This window comes from Peromyscus californicus, unplaced genomic scaffold (genome assembly GCF_007827085.1).
Source record: "Peromyscus californicus insignis strain IS unplaced genomic scaffold, ASM782708v3 Scaffold_7__1_contigs__length_154581171, whole genome shotgun sequence".
NCBI classification, from domain to species: domain Eukaryota; kingdom Metazoa; phylum Chordata; class Mammalia; order Rodentia; family Cricetidae; genus Peromyscus; species Peromyscus californicus.
Window position 1 is genome coordinate 63,817,312 of NW_026294595.1, and position 21,893 is coordinate 63,839,204.

The following is a 21,893-nucleotide window of genomic DNA, read 5'->3' on the forward strand; positions in this document are numbered from 1 at the left end:
AAAGTTTAGAGTACCCAGTTTAATTCTACTGGCATATACTTATCATTCTTGAAAAAAGTACACTGTTTTAGAAGAAATTCAGAGTACATAAGTATGGAACAATGCAATAAATCACATTATAGTACATTTAAAGCTGAATAACAAAATGGAAAAAGAATCAGAGTTGAATTGGTAATGAAAGTTCCATATTATGAAAAGTAAATATTAGCAAGATGCACTAGTACAGTAAGATATATTTAGAGTCTGAAACAATTATTTTATTATTAGAATATGCTACAACACTTCAGAACTTTTAACAAACTGATGTTAATGATTCATATGAATGGTAAAATAAAAAAACTACAACTATCATAAATATGTTTGTGTAGATGTAAGGCATTTTTTTAAAGCCATCTTTTATTTCTGAGCCTGACCAGGGCTTCTTTCACATCCTTGTTCCTTAGGCTGTAGATCAGAGGGTTTATCATGGGGATAATCAGGAGGTAAAAGACTGATGTCATTTTGTCTTGGTCTAGAGAGTAGGCAGAACTAGGTCTGAAATACATGAAGAGCATGGTCCCCTGGAAAATCCCAACTGCAGTCAGATGAGAGGCACAGGTAGAGAAAGCTTTGAACCATCCCCCAGTAGAACTGATCTTTAAGACAGATGAGATGATATAACAGTAGGAAATGAGGACTCCTGAGATAGTGCTCAGTTCAATGAAACCAAAAAGGGTGAATAACACCAGTTCATTGAGCTGTGTGTCAGAGCAGGAAAGAAGTAAGACTGGAGGTAAATCACAAAAGAAATGATTAATCTGAGTAGAGCCACAGAAACATAAGCTGAAGGCCAATGAGGTATGTATGAAGCCATCTATAGTTCCTAACAGATATATTCCAGTTAAGAACTGATAACAAACTCTACTGGACATGTCCACAGCATACATCAGGGGCTTGCTAATGGCTTTGTACCTATCAAAGGCCATCACTGCCAGCAGCATGCACTCAACATCTATAAAAATAGAGACAATCAAGAGTTGGAGAAAACAGCCAACAAAGGAGATTGAATTTTCTCCAAGAAGGTCTACCAGCATCTTGGGGCCAACTGCAGTGGAATAGCAGAGGTCTGAGAAAGAGAGGTGGCTGAGGAAGAAGTACATTGGTGTGTGAAGCTGGGGATCCATTCTGATCAATGTGATCATCCCTACATTTGTCAGAAGAATAGTGAGGTACACAAGCAGAAACACTATGAACAAAGTTACTTTCATTTCAGGCTTGCTGGTAATTCCCAACAGAAGAAATTCAGGTACAGATGAGCAGTTTCTCTTGTCCATTCTTCTTTGTTCATGATCTAAATAGTTACAAAACTTGTTAAGATCATGGCCTTTTAGGGTCTGATTTTCTTTTGAATATATAATGCAGAAAATATTTACATTCTTAGGAAGGTACTTAAGAAAACAGCTAACATAAAATATAGTTGTAATAAGGTACAATCATAGAAAAGTAGTAGAGGAGAATGATTACATTGAATTTTATGTCTTTATCTATATTTATCTATGTATCTATGTATGTATGTATGTATGTATCTATCTATCATTTATCTAAAGTTTTAAGTCATGATCTATCTGACTTGTCTTTATCTTCATCACTCCATATTTAGTAGAACATGTAAATAAAAAATGCTGGTCTGTGATTTCACATAATGTGAAAGGAATGAAAAATTATAGACAAATTATAACATAAGCCATATTTTATATAGTCTTATTATAGAGTCATAATTAATATCAATATTTTTTTACTTTGCTCATTATAAAATGTATATGAATCAATAGATGAAGATAGTCATGGTACTATTTTGGATTTTGAAGTGTTTACATAAAAATGAAATAAAATTTATTAAAAGCTATCACTTGTCACTAATTGCTGCCTTTTAAACTTCTGTTATTTATTTAACTGTGTTCAAATGACAAAACCTAGAACAAGTAAATTAGAACTGGCAGGAAGTGGCAACAACTGTTTACAGCAAATATTTTTCCTTAATTTATCTCTTACCTTGACTTTAAGATTTAAATGCAAATGTGAGTTAGTTAGCAAAATTGCACAAATAAAATGCTTTTGTTTTCAGTGCTTATATGACCAGGTCTATGTGAACATTGTGGTTTTCTTTTTGTCCTATTATTTGTACATAAAAAAGAGGGCAGAGAGGGGAGAGAGAGAGAGAGAGAGAGAGAGAGAGAGAGAGAGAGAGAGAGAGGACAGATAGAAAGAGAGTGAATCATAGAATAAGAGTTTAAAGAGACACTTTGACAAATGAAGAAACAAATTCATAAACATATAATTAGGAGATGTTACCTGTAGACACATGGTAGAATTTACCTAACTACACAAGCAGGAATAAAGCTACTTATTTATTCTTGAACTTTGGTTTATGTCCAGGAACCACTATAATATTTTTTCTTATAGTTTTAAAAATAACCATTTAGAAACCTACCTGTGATGAGAGAATCTTTCTATCCTTCCTGTGGTAATTGAAGATAAGTTGATCACATTTATTTTCATCTAAGGCTGTTGAGATTTAATTCTCCTGAGGCTCTGACTGACTTTTTTTTTTTAGATATTCTAATGTGATTAATTAGATTCCTTACTCAGTGTTTTCCTTGGGAATTCCCAACCACTGCACCCATAGTTATCATTTTCACTGGTTGTCCTTGACTTGATTTTGAGGAGTGACAGACATTGTCCAGGGTTTTTAGTGAAACCAGTCATTCAATGAAACTAAAATTGAACTTTATTTAAGGATGTCTACAGCTTTTCTTATTTGCTCTAATTCTTCCATGCCCAAGACAATTTCATCTACATCTTATTTAAAGGTGTGCTAATACTAACTATTAAAATAGTTACATTCCCACTCCTTCCTTTCCTCCCTTCAAGTATTATTTCCATGTATCTCCTTCATTCTCTTTCAAATAAATGGACTGTTTTTCTTTAATTGCTGTTGCACATACACACACACACACACACACACACACACACACACACACACACACACACATGCTTGAATTCATAAATTCCACCTGCACAGTCTACAAACAGTTACTTGTATGCCTCTGTTTTCAGGGCTGATCATTTGGTACTTGGTAGTCAATTGGTGTGCTCTTTCCTGAGGAAAAGTATTTTTTCACTCTCAGCATTCCTTAGTTATCTATATTTTTTGTTTAGTCCTGAGGCCTCTTGTGATTTCCTTTATCAACATTATCATGTCTACTGGTATATCACTTGTTCAGGTCAAGTTTATGCACTCATGTTAGTGACACTTTATGAATATTGTTCCTGACATTTCTAGGTGACACAATCTCACAGAAAAGTCCTTTTCTCTTCTGGCTTTTACAATCTTTCCACATCTCTTTCACAATGGTTCATCAGCCTTAGGTCAAGGAGTTGTGTTGTGGTTGCTTCAATTGATACAGGGCTACACAATTCTTCATTTTGATTGGTTATGATTTTCTACAATAAGTTACCTTTTTAAAATTGTTTGTCTGATTTTTACTCTTACATGTTCTCTGTCCAAGAAACTAGTCACCTTGGTTGGCAGTCCTTTTCCAGGACAGATGGTATGAGAAAACCCTAGAGTGTGTCTGGAAATTATTCACTGTGTAGAGCTAAGAAGTATTGAGTTTCATATCCATACATGATGACTGCCTCCATAGATATGCTCACACAAGAACAAAAGTACAATACACCTAGGCCTATATCACTGTCTTCTTCAATTTCCTTTCATGTGGACACCCAGAGCACTGGATAACACTACTTGTATTCAGAATGTGTTGTAACTTCTGCTAAGCAGTCTCCCATATGCCAGTGCTCTCTGGAAATGCTGCCCAAACACACTCATAAGTATTTTCACAGGTTTTAGTTGTCTCAGAATCCAGTCAAATTGATAACCAATTGCCAACATCATATTTTATTAAGGATAATAAGAAGATGATTTTCTCTCCTCACCAGAAGATCTTTACCAGTAAGCATGATGTAACAGTCTCAAAGAGTAATCACTTCAGTTGAGGAAAAAAAGTTAAAAAATATTAATTAACCCACCTTTGTATTTGAGCAAGATGTCAAAGACAGAGAAGTGATATCACATGGAAAAAAACAAACTATCTCTTTAAATCTCCAGAAATAAAATGGATGCTTCCTATTTCTGCTAATTGCTATTCCCATTTAATCACAAACATTAGAGTTGTAAGCCAATACTTTGGACATAAAGGAAATTATTCATCCATTTCACACATTTCTGAATCCAATACAATAATGGGATACCCATTTATAGAGATAGACTATGGTGCACTAAAAGCACTTAATATTAATTTTCTATTCTTCGTAAAATTAGTTTGGAGTAGACTGTGATGCACATATATCCAAGCAAATCATAATATTTCATTCCTATATTTAGCATCTTCAGCAACAATAATGAACAAACGTAATGTATATAAACCCAGAATTATAAGATTAACTCCTAAATGTATTTAATGTTTTGCCATTTCAACTATCTTGTCAAATATGAAAGATGATATTTTAGAGATTAAGTGTGGAAGGAAATAATGAGAGCCAAAAAGAATGATTTAAGATACAACAATGCCTGTGACATTCTGTTCCATACTTCTTAAAAACCATGAGGAAGGGGGTTAGGACTCTGTCGTTATTTCTATATCAGATGTTAATTCCCTAAAGTATAGCATCAAACACTATATTTCTCAACATAACAAATTCAGAAAGATGAGTTCATAAATCAGCTGTGCTTTGTTTTAAAGTTTAAGTCTCTTTTCACTTATTCCATGATCATTGTAATGTCTAATCTTGATTGCTAAATTGACTGCATTTGGAATCAACTCCAGCTCAAGCAGGAAGGAATGCCTGTGGGGGATTGTTTCAGTTATATCATGTGAGGTATACAAAGGCAACCTTAAATTTGAGGCATACCTTCTGATGACAGCCCACATAAAATGACAGTGACAAAGGAAGGTATTTGCCTGCTTGCCCTTTACTTTTACTGACAAGTTCATCCATGCTGCTCCTGAGGCATTCCTTAACTGGCATCTGAACCTGCTTCTTCAGATTCAAATGTAGAATGAAAAGCAGCTGAAACATTCAGCCATATAGATTAAATATATACTGGATTCCTGGCATTTCTGTTAGAGACACCCATTGTTGGACTAGCTGGACCACAACTTGTATGTCACTCTAAGAAGTCCCTTTTCAGTACACATATATACATACATGCATACATACATACATACATACATACATACATACATGTATTATATCAGTTGTTTTCCTCTGCCTCTAGGGAAGTTTGACTAATACAATCACTTCAACAGATAAATGGCTGACATGTATGTATCCAAATATAGTTACATGGTATTATAAAGGAGAATGTACTTGTGGAATATGGGTTATTTTCATAAGCATAACATTTTCTGAATTAGTGACAATCCCTTACCACACCATTTGTTATTATTTTAATGAATTCTACTGAATGATTTCTGCTAAGAGTGCCATGTTTTTCTACATCTTTCTATTGTTCTTAATTAGAAAACACCACAGTTGAGGTCCATTTCCAGATGTAGATCACAATTCTGGAAGGTGGTAATCTAAAGTCAGGGATCTGCAGATGGTGTCTGGAGAAAGCCCACAATTTTGTTTATAGACTATCCACTTCTTACTGTCTTCATTTGGCATAAAAGGCCAAGGGTCTCCTCTGCTTTTCCATGGGCACAAAAAAGTCTTTTTTGAAGAGTTATCTTCATGATTTTTATCACTTTCCAAAGTTTTTCATATTAATACCATAGTTTGGTAGATAGATCCTCAACACAACTGGATGTTAATGTGAGTTCAGGTCAAAAATACCCCATTAAAGTTTAATGGTTACATTAATAGTCTGGTAGAAACTCAGAAGTACTTCACTACTAGATGAACCTATTAATTCATCAGGGTTTTTAAAATTTCCACCCTGATATATTTTTTAAAAGAGAGTATTACACATTACTAAAGACAATAAATGAGTAGGAAACATGGTGGTCTCAAATTGTTTCTTATTATTAGACCTTTATACAAATGCTTAGTAAATTAAAAACTGTGAAATTATTGATTTTTTGTGCAGTATAAAACCAACAGACATGATACATGTGTATTCAATAAATTTCCTTAAAACCACCTTTTATTTCTGAGCCTGACCAGGGCTTCTTTCACATCCTTGTTCCTTAGGCTGTAGATCAGAGGGTTGATCATGGGAATAATGAGAAGGTAAAAGACTGACGTCATTTTGTCTTGGTCTAGAGAGTAGGCAGAGCTAGGTCTGAAATACATGAAGAGCATAGTCCCCTGGAAAATCCCAACTGCAGTCAGATGGGAGGCACAGGTAGAAAAAGCTTTGAAGCGCCCCCCAGCAGAGCTGATCTTTAAGACTGAGGAGATAACGTAACAGTAGGAAATGAGGACTCCTGAAATGGTACTCAGTTCTATGAAACCAAAAAGGGTAAATAATACCAGTTCATTGACCTGTGTATCTGAACAGGAAAGGAGTAAAACAGCAGGAAAATCACAAAAGAACTGATTAATATTGGTAGAGCCACAGAAACATAAGCTGAAGGCCAATGAGGTATGTATAAGACCATCTATAGTACCCAACAGATATATTCCAGTTAAGAACTGATAACAAACTCTACTGGACATGTCCACAGCATACATCAGGGGGTTGCTGATGGCCTTATACCTATCAAAGGCCATCACTGCCAGAAGCATGCATTCAATATCTATAAAGGTACATACTAATAAGAATTGTAGAAAGCAGCCAAAAAAGGAAATTGGATTATTCTCTGCAAGAAGGTCCACCAGCATCTTCGGTCCCACTGCAGTAGAATAAGATAAGTCAGAGAAGGCAAGGTGACTGAGGAAGAAGTACATTGGTGTGTGAAGCTGGGGATCCATTCTGATCAAGATGATCATTCCAATATTTGCCAGCAGAATACTAAGATAAACAACTAGAAACACAACAAATAAACCCCCTTTTAAGTCAGGGTTACTGGAAATTCCCAGGAGAAAAAAATCAGGTAATGAAGAACAGTTTTCTTTATCCATTCTTCTTTTTTCTTGGTCTAAATGATTAAAAAAATATCAGTGTTATCTTAAATTGGGCTTTTCATTTCTCAACATGCTATTGTATAGCAAATGCAGGAAAATGTAATATCATTTTTAGGTGGCATGCTATGTTGCTATTTTTTGTACATAAAGTACACTAAAGAAATAGCCTCAGTACATAGTACTTTTAATATAGCTTTCTCAGTGCCAAAAATCCCTCTAATGATGGAGAATATCACCATTCATTTAAATATATATGTATACTTCATTTTCTTTCTGTCTTGACTAGATGTCTAACACCCATTTTAGGCAATGTATTTGAAATTAATAAAATCTTATCCAGGTTCAATATAATAAAAAGAAAATATTAAATTGCCCAGAAAGTCATACAGAAAAATCTCATCACTTAATCAAAAACGTTATTTTTATTAGACTTGCTAAATTCATAACACTATTTGTTACAAGTTAACTATGAAACAAAATCAACTTTTCAGATAATAATAAAAGAAAATTAATATGGAATTGTTTTATGTTTCTAATTATTGGCTGAATATTTAAATATGATCTGCCACTCCCTTTCACTGGAACACCAACTTTTTCTAACTTTTCGAATCCTATACGAGTCAAATAAAAGTAGGAGAATATACTAAATATTCACAAGAGCATGTTCCTGATCATTGGAGACAGACTTTATGCCACTACAGAATCAGAATAATTCATTTGCTTTTCATTCCTCACTGACTTTCTCATATGTCCAAAAAGAGAGCAAAATTTTATTTTTATTCTATTTTACCCATAGCAACTCATAAGTGTACCTGAAATAAGGACATCTTGCTGGCATCTCTCTGGTAGAAAGAACAGGTTGATCACATTTATTTTCAATTATGACTGCTGGGACTAAATTCCCTTGAGGCTCTTCCTTCCCATCTTCATGTAATCCTAACATGACTAATTAGCTTCCAGGATCAGAAGTTTGTTTTGTTTTTTTCTGGACATCCTGAGACAACTGTCCCTGGCTGTTGTTTCAATCCTCTACCCTTCACTCAATTTGATAATTCATGTTGATCAGAATTTTTAGTGAAACTTGACACTTAATAAAACAAAAATTGACTTTTTATGGATAATTTCCATATCCTTTACTGTTTATCATAACTTATTCTTTTCGTAGACTACCTCTTTCAACTTCAATTTTCAAAAATAATCTTTTTTTTTTTTTTTTTTTTTTTTTTTTTTTTTTTTTTTTTTTGGTTTTTCGAGACCGGGTTTCTCTGTGTAGCTTTGCGCCTTTCCTGGAACTCACTTGGTAGCCCAGGCTGGCCTCGAACTCACAGAGATCCGCCTGGCTCTGCCTCCCGAGTGCTGGGATTAAAGGCGTGCGCCACCACCGCCCGGCCCAAAAATAATCTTATAGACTGCTTTACTTTATTTGATTTTCATTGTAAACATTTTTCTGTAGCATGAATCTTAGAGGTCTTATTAATAAAATAAAACCTGAGGTCAGTTATTGGGGTGAACACTGGATGATCAGAGAAACAGAACAAGCCACAGCTAACCTCACCTGGCCAACTTCTCAGCTGGTCTTGTTTCCTCAGACTGGAAGCCTCTGTGTCCTCATATCCGATTGGCTCTCAGCTTAACTGTGCTGCTCAAAACCTAAAAGTTTAACCAGCCAAATGCTTCCAGTTTCTGGTCCTCACGCCTTATATACCTTTCTGCTTTCTACCACCACTCCCTGGGATTAAAGGCTCGCTTTCTGAGATTAAAGGCGTGAGTCACCATACTTGGCCTGTACTGCTAATAATGGGGCCAGCCCTTAAGTGTATTTAATATAACCATTGAGAATCCATTGGAGAAACCTATTTTTTCCTTTGCAAGCAGGTGTCAATGACAGACAGCTTCTTGGTGAGGGGTCGAAGCCCATGACTATTTCCTCCTGTCAGTGTTTGGACACCATCTGGTTTGAACCTGTGAAGGCCCTTTGCTGACGCCACAGTTTCTGTGGGTTCAGATGTGTATCAGTCATTGTGTGTCTAGAAAACTGTTTCCTTAGAGTCATCCCTCCCCTATGGTTCTGCAATCTTTCTGCCTCCTCTTCTGCAGAGGCTTCTGATCTTCTGAGGGGAGAAATTTTATAAAGACATCCCATTTAGAACTGAGTTTTCCAAAATCTCCCAGTCTCTAAACATTGTCCTATTGTGTGTATCTGTTTTAGTTCCCATCTACTCTAAGAAGAAACTTTTCTGATGATGGCTGAGGGAGGCACTGATATACAGATATAACAAATGTCATTAAGAGTCATTTTATTCAGCCTTGGTGCAGGGAGGGGGGACTGGACCTGCCTCAACTGAATCTACTAGGCTGGGCTGACTCCCCAGGGGAGACCTTGCCTTGGAAGAGGTGGGAATGGGGGGTAGATTGGAGGGGGAGGCTGGGGGTAGGAGGAGGGAGGACAGGGGAATCCTTGGCTGATATATAAAATTGAATTAATTATAAAATAAAAAATATTTATTTAAAAAAGTCATTTTATTGCTATGGTCCTTTAGCAGAACAATAGCATTTGGTTTCCCCCTAAGGCCATGGTCTATCCAATTTAAAGGTTCTTAGGTTCACAGGCAGTGTCAGGTATTTTTCATTGTTGTCTAGATGTACCCTCATATCCACAGCAAGCATTCTTATTTCAATTATTTAATGTCCAAGCAGCCTTTACAGCACCTGCAGTATTTCTTGTGATCTCTGCTATATGACCATGTTAGTCCACCACCCAACCCCCATTCCCAGGAACCTTACCACAGTGATGTCTTTGAGGATTACTAAAATCATGAGGAATCACTAAAAGGGCACTGCTAAACACTTCCAGGTCATTTAGTTAGTGTCCAAAAGAGCAGACATAAACTTGAAAATAAATTTTGATGCATATTGTTCAAGTGCACTATGAAGAATTTGTATTTTAAAATGTGCAATAGGTAAATGCTTTAATTAAAAAGCAATACACTAAAACACACTCTAAAATTGTGTGTTTTGAAATTTCTTTCATTTGGTAGTGATCTTTTGAGAACACAAACTATGAATTTAATTGTAGACCAGTATGGTTATGTTACCAAGTATAATGGATTTATATTTAACTATATTTACATGAATATGTATAATATATCCATATTGCTCTTTAAATATTATATATACTTCCTTAATAACCATGCTATATAGAAGGAAACTATGATGTAAAAAGTAACAAAAAGTTTCAAGTTTCCTGTTGGCATACGTTTTAACATACTCTAATGGACTTGCTCCCTAGAAATTTCTGAATGCAGAGTAATGAAGAAAATGAGGCATCCAATATTAATCATGAGGAAGATGATGTTATTTCCACTAATATGATAAAATAGTTTAGTGATTTTTTTTACTTAAATAAAACCCCTAGTGGTCCACATATTCTTAGAAATATAAAAAAGTGAATTATGTGTGAGTTTTCAGTCTTCACAAAGAAATATTTCCCCAGACACTAAGCATAAGCAATTATGGCCAGAATGAAGCACAAATAATTATTTTATTTTATAAAAGTGATATATTATAATGTGTTAATCATTTATGGAGAGACAGACTTTTTGTATTAATATGTTTATTTCATATTTTACTAAAATCCAATAAATATTAACAACCAGTTCACAAAATAAAATACTACAGATAATGATAATTCAGGATGTCTGCATAAATATTCCAGGTGATTTCAGAGTTTTCTCAAATTATATTCGAGAATAATAATAATACCACAACTGCTTTTTGAGGAAAAGAGTAGTTTTATAAGCTTCTTTTTTATAATTAAGAGATTTTCTATTCATTTTAAACAGCAACCACAGACTCCCCTGTCTTCCCTCCTCCTACCATCCAGCCTTACCCCCCAACCAACCCACCATTCCCACTTCCTGTATTAGAGTTTTCTTGGCTGACCCAGTCAGGACAATTCTCTCTCACCTGCCAGTCCCGCAACTGCTCAGACCCAACCAAGTAAACACACAGAGACTTATATTGCTTACAAACTGTATGGCCATGGCAGGGTTCTTGTTAGCTATTCTTATATCTTAAATTAACCCATTTCTATTAATTTATAAGTTGCCACATGGCTTGTGGCTTACCAGTATCTTAACATGTTGCTTCTCATCACAGTGGCTGGCAGCATCTCTCTGCCTCAGTCTTCCACTTCCCAGAATTCTCCTCTCTCCTTTTCCTGCCTCTACTTCTTGCCTGGCTACTGGCCAATCAGTGTTTTATTTATTAACCAATCAGAGCAACACATTTAACATACAGAACAACTCACAACAACTTCCTACAAGGTAAGGTCTGCCATGGGGAGTCAGCAGAGACTGATACATTCAGTTGAGGCAGGTCCAAGCCCCTCCTCCCTGCACCAAGGCTAAGCACAGGCACTAGGATCCAAAAAGCAGACTCATGCACTAAGGATAAGTCCCAATCCCACTGTCTGTGGGCCTCCTAAAAGTCAAGCTAAACAACTATCTCACTTATCCAGAGGACATAGTCCACTACCATGACGTCTCCTCAGCTATTGGTCCACAGTTCATGTGTTTCCACTAGTTTGGCCAGTTGTCTTTTTACTTTTTCCAGTCATGGTCTCGATATCTCTTGTTCATAGAATCCTTCCTTTCTCTCATCCATTGGACTCCTGGAGCTCAGCCTGACTTCTGGCCATGAATTTCTGCATCTACTTCCATCAGTTACTGATGACAGTTAGGGTATTCACCAATCTAATTACCAGAGTAGGCCAGTTCTTGACTACTTCCAGTAGTCTAAGGTAGGGTCATCCTTGTGGATTCCTGGGAACGTCCCTAGCAGCCTGTTTCTCCTTATTCCCATGATGTCTCCATTTATTATGGTATCTCTTTCCTTGCTCTCCCATTCTGTCCCTGCTCCAGTTCAAGCCTCCCATTCCCTTATGTTCTCATCCCCTCTCGCTGTGGGATTGGAATCCATCCCTGGTGCATGAGTGGGCTTTTTGGAGCCAGGTGCCTATGGTGGGAAACCTTGCACAGCCTTGGGGTAAGGAGGAGAGACTTGGATCTGCCTCAGCTGAATGTATCAAGCTCGGCTGACTCCCCATGGGAGGCCTCGCATTGGAGGAGGTGGGAATGGGGAATGGTTAGGGAGGATAGCTGGGGGGAGGGAAGAATCGAAGATCTGTGGTTGGTATGTAAAATGAATAGGAAATTTCTTAATAAAAATAAAAATTTTTTTTTTAAATTATTTCAGATCAAACAGCCATGTTTGCATTTCTTTCCATAGATGTTGCAGAAGTCACTGGCAAACTACTTTAAGAAGAAGTGATTTACTTATATTTCTCATAATTAATTAAAAGAAAATCACATCAGGTACAGAGTATTTTGTCTGTGACAGCAAAACTCAGCAGCACTAGCATCATGAATGACACTAGCCAGGAAGAAGAAGACAGAATGGTAATTAGTGATAAGTTATGGTTTGGTTCCCCCTCCACCCGCCATATTAACTATTGGAAAAGATTCATAGTTGTTCAAATAGTTACTCTTGCTGGCAAAAATTATTCAAACCCATGAGACCTGACAGACATTTTATTCGCCTCTGCATAGGTGAGACAGTTGTTTAGCTTGAACTAAAGTAATTTTTAATGGAAGATCATCTCACAGAATCTTCTGCTCAGCATCCACCTGCTTACATCTGAGATGTAATAGTTCTAGCAAGAAATATTTCATCTGTATGTTAGTCTTCTGAAATTTGACTTAAAATCTTCTATATTTCAGTAGTGTTTTCAGACTAATGATTCATTTCAGTGTTCCTGTAATTAATATCTGTCGTACCCGCTGTTTATGTTTTTATCATAAAAAAGTACTGAATTTATGAGGAAATGCAAAACCCCAAAGTTTAAAACATGCTACTACCCATTCAATAAAGCTTAATATGATTAAAATAAAATGAAAAATGTTTGAGACATATATGCATATAGTGTTACATGAATACACATATGTATGCATATTTATGTATATATTAGGTTTTAGGATACTTAACTGACAAACATAGGGCTCCAGATTTAATATACAGTACTAAAAATACAATAAAATATAGAAATACATATGTCTTTCACAATTAAAATGTAATGAAAATACTTTTTCCTTTTAAAATTTTTTAATTGAAAATATATTCTTCTTTCATACAATACATTCCAACCACAATTTCCCCTTAAACCACTCCTCCCAGCTTCCCCCCAACCTCCATTCTCTCCCAGATCCACTGCCACACCTAAGGAGAAAGCCCTCACATTGAGGCTGGAAAAGTCAGCCCAATATGAGGAAAAGAATCCCAAGAGCAGGCAAAAGAGCCAGAAATACACCTGTTTCCACAGTTATGATTACCACAAGAGCACCAGGATAACAGCCATAATATATACACAGAGGAAATTCTAAAAAGCAGTCCACATATTTGTTTTAAAGACAGTGAAATGTGCCATGAATATACCTTTATTATCTTAAACACATTTTACTTTTTACTCTTTTGAGTGCCTCTTTCACATCTTTGTTTCTCAAACTATAAATTAGAGGGTTCAGCATGGGGATTACTAGTGTATAAAAAAGGGAAGTCACTTTATCTTGATCTAGGGAATAAGAAGAACTTGGCCTGAAATACATGAAAAGCATAGTTCCTTGGAAAATTGCAACTGCAGTCAAGTGTGAGGTGCAGGTGGAGAAAGCTTTGAATCTCCCAGAAGCAGAACGGATCTTCAAGACTGATGAGATGATGTAACAATAGGAGACAAGGACTCCTGAAATAGTGCTCAGTTCAATGAAACCAAAAACAGTGAATATGACTAACACATTGACCTGTGTATCTGAACAAGACAGCACTAACACTGGAGGAATATCACAGAAGAAATGATTAATCTCGTTAGACCCACAGAAACATAGATGGAATGTCAATGTTGTATGTACCAAAGCATCTGCTAATGCCACAGCATAAACACCAGTCAATAATCGGAAACATACCCTGCTGGACATGTCTACTGAATACAGTAAGGGGTTGCTGATGGCCTTATATCGATCAAAGGCCATCACTGCCAGCAGCACACACTCAGCATCTATAAATATACAGAAAGTGAAGAACTGCATAGCACAGCCAAGGAAGGGAATAGACGTGTTCTTGGACAGAAGGTCCACCAGCATCTTGGGGCCAACTGCAGTGGAATAGCAGAGGTCTGAGAAAGAGAGGTGGCTGAGGAAGAAGTACATTGGTGTGTGAAGCTGGGGGTTCATTCTGATCAATGTGATCATTCCTAGATTTGTCAGCAGATTAGTGAGGTAAACAATGACAAACACAGTGAAGAGAAGCATTTTCACCTCAGGGTTATTGGTAATTCCCAAGAGGAGGAATTCTGGCAATGAGGAGCAGTTCTCCTTGTTCATGGTCTGAAAATTTACAAAAGTCACAATGCAATAATAGCTTAGTATTCATTTTTCTGGAAAAGCATACAACAGTTTTGAATATAACTAATCAGAACATTATTTAATATTTAAATAAATTTTCATAAAAATCTGAAAACATTTCAGAAGAAAATGCAATGTTTAAATCAGTGCAGCACTGTTAAGGAAAACATGGAATAATAAATTCATACACTTTGAATTTAAATCACATAATTCTTGATCTGTATTAACTTTGTTTGCTCTCTTTCACTTACTTTCAGGTAGTGATTTTAAATATAGTAAAACTTGATTTCTAACCTGACAAGCCGTAAGGGATATCAGATGAGATAATAATAACAGTAATAATAACTGAGCATGCCATATGATGAAATAAGGTTTTCAATTTTTATAGGCTATTATTCACTCATTGTTTCAGCAGAATTTGCCATCAGCAGATATCCTTTAATATAATAAAATGAGGAGTCCTTGTAGGTTTTACTGGGTATGAAGTATTATTTGCTGAAATGTCTGTCACTAATCACCATTTGTGTGCCAAGATTCATAAGCACTGAACATCACTTACCTAAGTCCAAATGACAAAAGCTAAATAAAACATACAAGAGGAGCCAGGAGTGACAGAATACAGCAAAAGCCTCAGCTTGTTATTGATTTCCATTTTTTTCATTTTTAAAATTTTTAATTTTTTTTAAATTAATATATGTTTTTGTCATATTCTTCCCCTCCCCCAAATCTTTCCAGATACTTTCTCCAATTCTACCTATGTAAGTCAAATACACTAAGATCGAAGGAAAGACTGTCACTGGTCATTAAATGAAACTCATTTTCTCTCGTTTTTTTCCTCTAGTAATTCAGGGTTGAACAATTTTATACATCATCAGCTTGATTTTTAATATTTTCAAAGACAGTAAAATTTAATTTATTTTCATTTTCAAACACTGCCACTCTGAAACCTACCTGAGATGAGTGTCTTCCTGTCCTATTCTCTGGTACCTGAATATAGGTAGATCCTTTTATTTCAACTAGAGACTGTTGGGACTTAAATCTCTCAAGGCTCTTCATCCAGGCTTTTATTTAAATATAATTAATTAGATTTCTCACTATACCTTCCCTTATGAGTCATGCAACAGTTTCACCAAAGTTTTACATTTTCATCTTTCTTACTGACTCCATCTTGACCAATGACAGGCATTGACTATGTTCCTTTTAACAATATGGCACATGGTTATTATGAGTTGATTTGTTGATACTAAAAGTAGAAATCCACATAATATGAAATTTTATCATAACAATCATATTAATTTTAGGGTTTATTCTATTTCTTCTATTGTGACTAAACAAAAAGTTTGAAACTCTTACAATGTTTTATTAAATCTTTGTCTCATTTACTTCCCAATCTTTATAAATATCATTGTGTGTCTTTAAAAACCTTATAACAATGGGTATATATTTTCCAGTCTCTGTTATCCTGACATACATGTCTAATATATATTCTTACAGTCCCTAGATATATGTGTGAAAAATAGCTCATTAAATGGGTCTATTAAAATATTTTCATGTAAGTAGAGTGACAAATTTTCAAAAAAGCTAGAAATAGAGGTGAAGTCTGTTTTGAGTAGATTTTATATGTATGAGGATTATTGTTTTTTAAGAATTTTAACGGTGAATCTTTAATGTCCTAAGAGATTTCATATCTCACTTTCTAATTTTGTTGGACTTCTTTTGTACAAAATTTCTGAATTGTGTTGAAGGTAGAGATGAAGTCATATGTGTATTCTCATTTACCTAAATTTGATGTCATACACAAAAGTTAGATATTTTAATAAAAATATATAAATATAAGAATAAGCAAATGAACAGGAAATTTAATAGAGGCAATTCGAGTTTGTGAATAAACCTGAAAAACATTGAAGTTCATTTGAGCTTATATATATGTATGTATCACATATATGTACATATATTTATTTATTATACATATACATTTACTTATAATTTAAATTAATTAATTTTATTTATTTAACATAAAGTCTTCTCTCATACAATACATCCCAACCACAGTTTCCCCTCCCTTCACTCCTCCTGGCTCCTGTCACCTCCCTTCTTCTCCAGATCCACTCCCCTTCCATTTCCTCTTCAGGAAAGAGCAGGCCTCTAAGAGATGACAGTCAAACACGAAAAAACAAGATCTGATAAGACAAGGAAAACGTCCTCATTTACAGGTTGGAAAAAGCAACCCAATAGGAGGAAATGAGTCTCACGAGCAGGCAAAAGAGTCAGAGGTACAACCACTCCCATTATTAAGAGCCTCACAAGAACACCAGGCTAACAGCTATAATAATATTCATGTAGAGAACCTGGTACAGACCCAGGTTGCTTGCCTTTACAGTCTCTGTTAGTCCATACAAGCCCTGTTCATTTGATTTGGTGGGCAATGTTCTCTTGTTGTCCTCCACCCTCTCTGAATCCTACAGTATTTCCTCCCCCTCTTCCATGGTGTTCCCAGAAATCTGAAGTATTGGTTAAAATATTAAGGCAACTCCATGTAGTTAAAAGGGAGGTTTATTTTGTGGGGTAACTTACAAGTGAAGGGATAGGTTACAGGGTCTGGGAAAGGTGTAGCACATTCCGGTGGTGCTCTCTGGAGAACTCTGCTGGGACTACCTCCAGCGTCCAAGGTCCAGGAACCAAGAGAGGATCTGGGGTCTTCAGGGTCCTCTCTTGGCTCTGCCTTGTAGGCATGACAGTTACTGAAATCTCAGTGGGGGTGGAACTTCCAGATCAAAGCTGGAATGGCTACCCACCACATCTCACCCTTTTGTCTAAATAAGAAGGTTCTAACCTATTACAAGACTATATACAATAGGAAGGGTTATCAAATATTGTCCAGGAGTAATGAGGGAAAATGACCTAGATAAGATGGAACTACAACCAATGCGAATAATATCAAGCAAGAAACACATACTAAAACCCAGAGAAGTCTAGAGCATAGGTAAATGGCATGTTACAAGGATCATTCCAAAAGGTGTCCTATTCTAAAGAACCTGAATCTAATTCATAATATTTCTATCTAAAATATTATATATATTATATATAATATATATAATATATATATATATATATATATATATATATGCTAAGTTGTAACTATAATTGCTAGTCTTCAATCTGATCAAAGACCTGAGAAGGAATATAATGGTACCTGATAAATGGAAGATGGATGCAAGCAACTTTTGGGAATCTTGCAATTGTAGACAGAGACAGCTGGCAGCCTGGACAGTCACCTAATGTTTCTCAGCATTGTTGGTGCATTCAAATTGGTTACAGGCCTAGAGTATCTGACAGACCATTTTCAGAAGCAGGAATTCTGAAAGACCATCTTACCCTGTCTTGCCAGAGTTCAGAAGTCACTTTTCCTTGTGTCCTGCTTGCACAGAAGGATGGCACTCGTATTGTCAGCAGTTGAGGCAAGGACAGTTCTTTGCCCAGTAGGCCATTTTGTGCCAAGAAGACAAATTTCCAAATGAAAATGTCTTAGCCCAACGTTCTCTCGGGATCAAATTGGTGCTGCCAGAAGCAATTGTGTCTCACATCAACAGAATTCTAAGCTATTTAAATGCCATATTCTCTAGGTCCATGAAGTATTTGAAGACTTCCTGTCCATCCATCCTATGTTATCTGTAAATCTGGATAATCTAACTAACATATCAATAGAGATAACAAGCATAGGTGACTACAAATCTGTAAGTCTTATCTACCTAGATAACCTAAGGACTAAGGCTTCCTGTAAACAAGGTAAACAGTCTATAAGCAAGTGTAAGATAAAGGACGATGTCTTCAAAATTGTGACAATACACAGGAAATTTATAACAGAGGTAGGAATGTATAGTGTAATATGTAATATGACAATAATCTTAAATATATATCAATATACAGAATATCCTAAACAGAAGTAGAACATATATACAGTATGACAGATATAAATTTACATTTGTATCAATATACAAATATTTCAAATAAGAGTAGAAATATATGTACATTATAATTAATATAGTTCTGTATTTCTATCAATATACAAATTATCTTAAACAGGAATATAAAAATAGTTTACTTTTGTATCAATGTATAAGAATCCATAACAGTGCAAATTACAGTGCAAATTATCTAAGGCTGCTATTTTACTAAATTTGTTTACTAGTATAACAATTATCTACCATAATATCTTATACCTATCCATCCCACTTCGTCTTTTCCTTTTTTGTTTTTTTTGCTTTTTGTTTTTTTTTTGAGACACTTTTTGTTTTCTTAAGGAGAATACTGAATCTAATATTTTCTTTCACCCCCAATCCTATAACCATCATCCATAACCCTGAGAAATATGAAACCTTAGGGAGAAATGGCGTCATTTTCTTAGAATTGCTTCCTGCTGTTTTTGGGGTGATGACATCTCTGTTGGGTACTGTAAGAAAGCTCAGATAGCTAAATCTCAGTTAGACTAACTGTAGATTCTGCAGCAAGTAATGGGTAAGGTTGTCTGAGATTCTGGCAAGAATTGTAGTGTGATGACGATTACCATGGCATCATTCTGGATTGGGTAGAGTCGTTGTTGTTGGAGCCCCATCTTCCTTCTGGAGACTTCCGAGACTGCTATTGGAAAAACTTATTTTTTATTAAAATGGAAAGTTTGGATTTAAAGATGAATGACATGTAAGAAAGGATTCCGAGAAATCAAGAGTGAGCATGAATAGAATTAGAATCTTGAAGACAATGGTCCCTTTTATTGGTTTCCTTCTGATACAGGACTGAAGAATCTCTCAACTTTCTTTTTTATCAGTATACTTGGGTTTAGAGAAGGGGTGAGCCAATTCCATCTCCAAAGCCAGCTTGGTTTATAAGTGAATTGGAACCACAACTTTTCTAGATTGAAAGAGATATAGATGTTAGGCAGTGAGATTTTTTACCCTGTGTAGATTGGTACCAATAGATTCATTTATTTCTGCTGTAGACATCTGGATATCCAAGGCCTTATGATTTCTGGAAGATGGGTATTTCCATTATCCTGGAAAGAGAAAAACAGAACCCTGTGCCAACCTTTGATTGTTAAATTTTTCTTACTACTTGTACAGATGTCACATTGGTGAATGAGCTTTTACTTCTCATCAAGGGGTTTCTCCGGTTCTAATCAAATTTTTATTAATTTTGCTGGTATCCATAGCTTTTCTTCTCCTGCAGAAACAAAAACATAACCCCTTCCCCAACATAGGAAATACCCAGGTTTCCATTCTGAGGTCAACACATCTTTGAAATAAACCAATTGGTTTAGCTCAGGAGTTTTGTCTGTCATCCAATGTCTCTCCACAGCTGTTGTTCCTTTCTCATCAGCATTGAGAAAATTCAAGGTTAATAAAGCACTATTCAATCTATTTCTAGGAGTCATTGTTACCTGTTGCCGTTTATTTAGCATATCTTTTAAAGTTCAATTGGATCTTTCTATGACTGCTTGGACTGTGGGAATGTGTGGTATACCTGTAACGTGCTTTATATTGTAATAATCAAAAACTGTCTCATTTTATTGCAGACATATGCTGGGGCATTGTCTCGCTTAGGCTAACCATTACACTGAAGGAAGGGACCCAATGGTGACACCTAATTTGGACACTCTCTGCTCCTCTCTGATCTGCTGGCATAGGATCTGTTGGCATAGAAAGCCTATATGGTGACTACAGGACCAGATACCAATGAGTATAGTAGAATATCATTAGGAATTATTTCATTGATTTTTATTTATTTATTTATTTATTTATTTATTTATTTATTTATTTATTTATTTAGTCAGTCATGTTTGGTTCTACCCTAGGACTCTGAGCTATCTAATCTTCTGTCCCTTGCCATCTAAGCAATATAGGATATGGAATCCCTCCCATGGCATAAGCCTCAATTTAAACCAAATTTTTTTGTCCACTTTTATATGTTTTATGCCACCATTGTACCAGCATATTTTACAGGCAAGTCAGATTGTAGGTGGAGGCTTTTGTGGTTCTGTTGGCATGTAGGTTTCTCTTTCCATACCCTGCAACATACCTTCTCTAGATAAAGCTACAAGGACATAGGGTGAAGGCTCCAAGTCTGCTTCAGTTCAACATCTCTACATTCAATGAGCTAAGTAGAAGTTGTCCTTGGCTTTGGACCCTACTGGTAGTTGTCAGAGTGCAACCATTTGCCCTACCATTAGGTTGTTTAGGGATCTCCATGGGACCTCCTTTGCCAACAACTCAACTGAACACAACCCAGTTCAATCACGTGAATCTTTATCTGCCAACAAAAGATGGCCAGCTCAAACCCCTTATCTTCCATTACTAAGAGTCCTCACTAGGGTCACTCTCATAGCTTGCAGGAAGTTTCCATTTCACTAGGTTTTTATATGGCCCCCAAATGTCCCCCAATTCCAGATGTCTCTCACTGTACTCTGTCCCTCCACACCCTCACCCATCTCTCTCTCATCCCTGCCCCACCCATTCCTGGTCCACACATAGAATCTATTCTATTTTCCCTTCCCAAGATCAATGCTTCTCCTCTATAGCACTCTTCATTACCTAACCTCTCTTGGTCTGTGGGTTTCAGCCTGGTTATCATTTACTTAACAGCTAATATCCACTTCCAAAGGAATAAATACTGTATTTGACTTTCTGGGTCTGGGCTACCTCAATCTGGATGATTGTTTTTTCTAGTTGCATCCCTTTGTCTGCAAATGTTATGATGTTGTTTTCTTTGAACAGCCAAGTAATACTCCATTTTGTAAATGTACTATGATTTCTTTATCCTTTCTTCAGTTGAGGGACATCTAGGTTATTGCCAGTTTCTGACTATTATGAAGAGAGATACAATGAACATTGCTGAGCAAATGCTTCTGTGGTAGGATGAAATGTTCTTTGGGTATATGCCCAAGAGTGATGTAGTTGGGTGATGTGATATTTTATTTATGCTTTAACAATAAAGCTTGCCTGGGAATCAGAGGACAAAGTCAGCCACTATATTAAACATAGAAGTCAGGCAGTGGTAGTTACATGCCTTTAATCCTAGCATTCAGGAGGCAGAGATAGAGATTCATCTGGATCTCTGTGAGTTCAAGGCCACACTAGGAACAGAGCCAGGCATGGTGGCACATGCATTTAATCCCAACACTAGCTAACCATAGGGGTCTGGAAGTCTGTACAGACAGACAGGAAGTGATAGAGCTGGGCAGAAAGAGGAAGTGATGTAGGTAGGCAGAGACAGGAAGTAAGATGGAAGGGCAAAGAAAGGTATATAAAGCACGAGTATATAGGAAGTAGCTCT

General features: G+C 36.1%; 3 protein-coding genes across 3 annotated transcripts; all 3 read right to left on the reverse strand.

Moving 5' to 3' along the window:
- Positions 1-383: 383 nt before the first annotated feature.
- LOC128101910 (olfactory receptor 5W2-like) lies at positions 384-1,319 on the reverse strand. Its single transcript, XM_052725375.1, has one exon. The coding sequence runs from the start codon at positions 1,311-1,313 to the stop codon at positions 384-386; it is 930 nt and encodes a 309-aa protein (XP_052581335.1). The 5' UTR covers positions 1,314-1,319.
- Positions 1,320-6,177: 4,858 nt separating this feature from the next.
- Positions 6,178-7,113, reverse strand: LOC128101925 (olfactory receptor 5W2-like). Its single transcript, XM_052725385.1, has one exon. The coding sequence runs from the start codon at positions 7,108-7,110 to the stop codon at positions 6,178-6,180; it is 933 nt and encodes a 310-aa protein (XP_052581345.1). The 5' UTR covers positions 7,111-7,113.
- A 6,497-nt stretch (positions 7,114-13,610) lies between these two features.
- On the reverse strand, positions 13,611-14,546 carry LOC128101840 (olfactory receptor 5W2-like). The gene has a single exon (XM_052725247.1). The coding sequence runs from the start codon at positions 14,544-14,546 to the stop codon at positions 13,611-13,613; it is 936 nt and encodes a 311-aa protein (XP_052581207.1).
- Between the last annotated feature and the right edge of the window lie 7,347 nt (positions 14,547-21,893).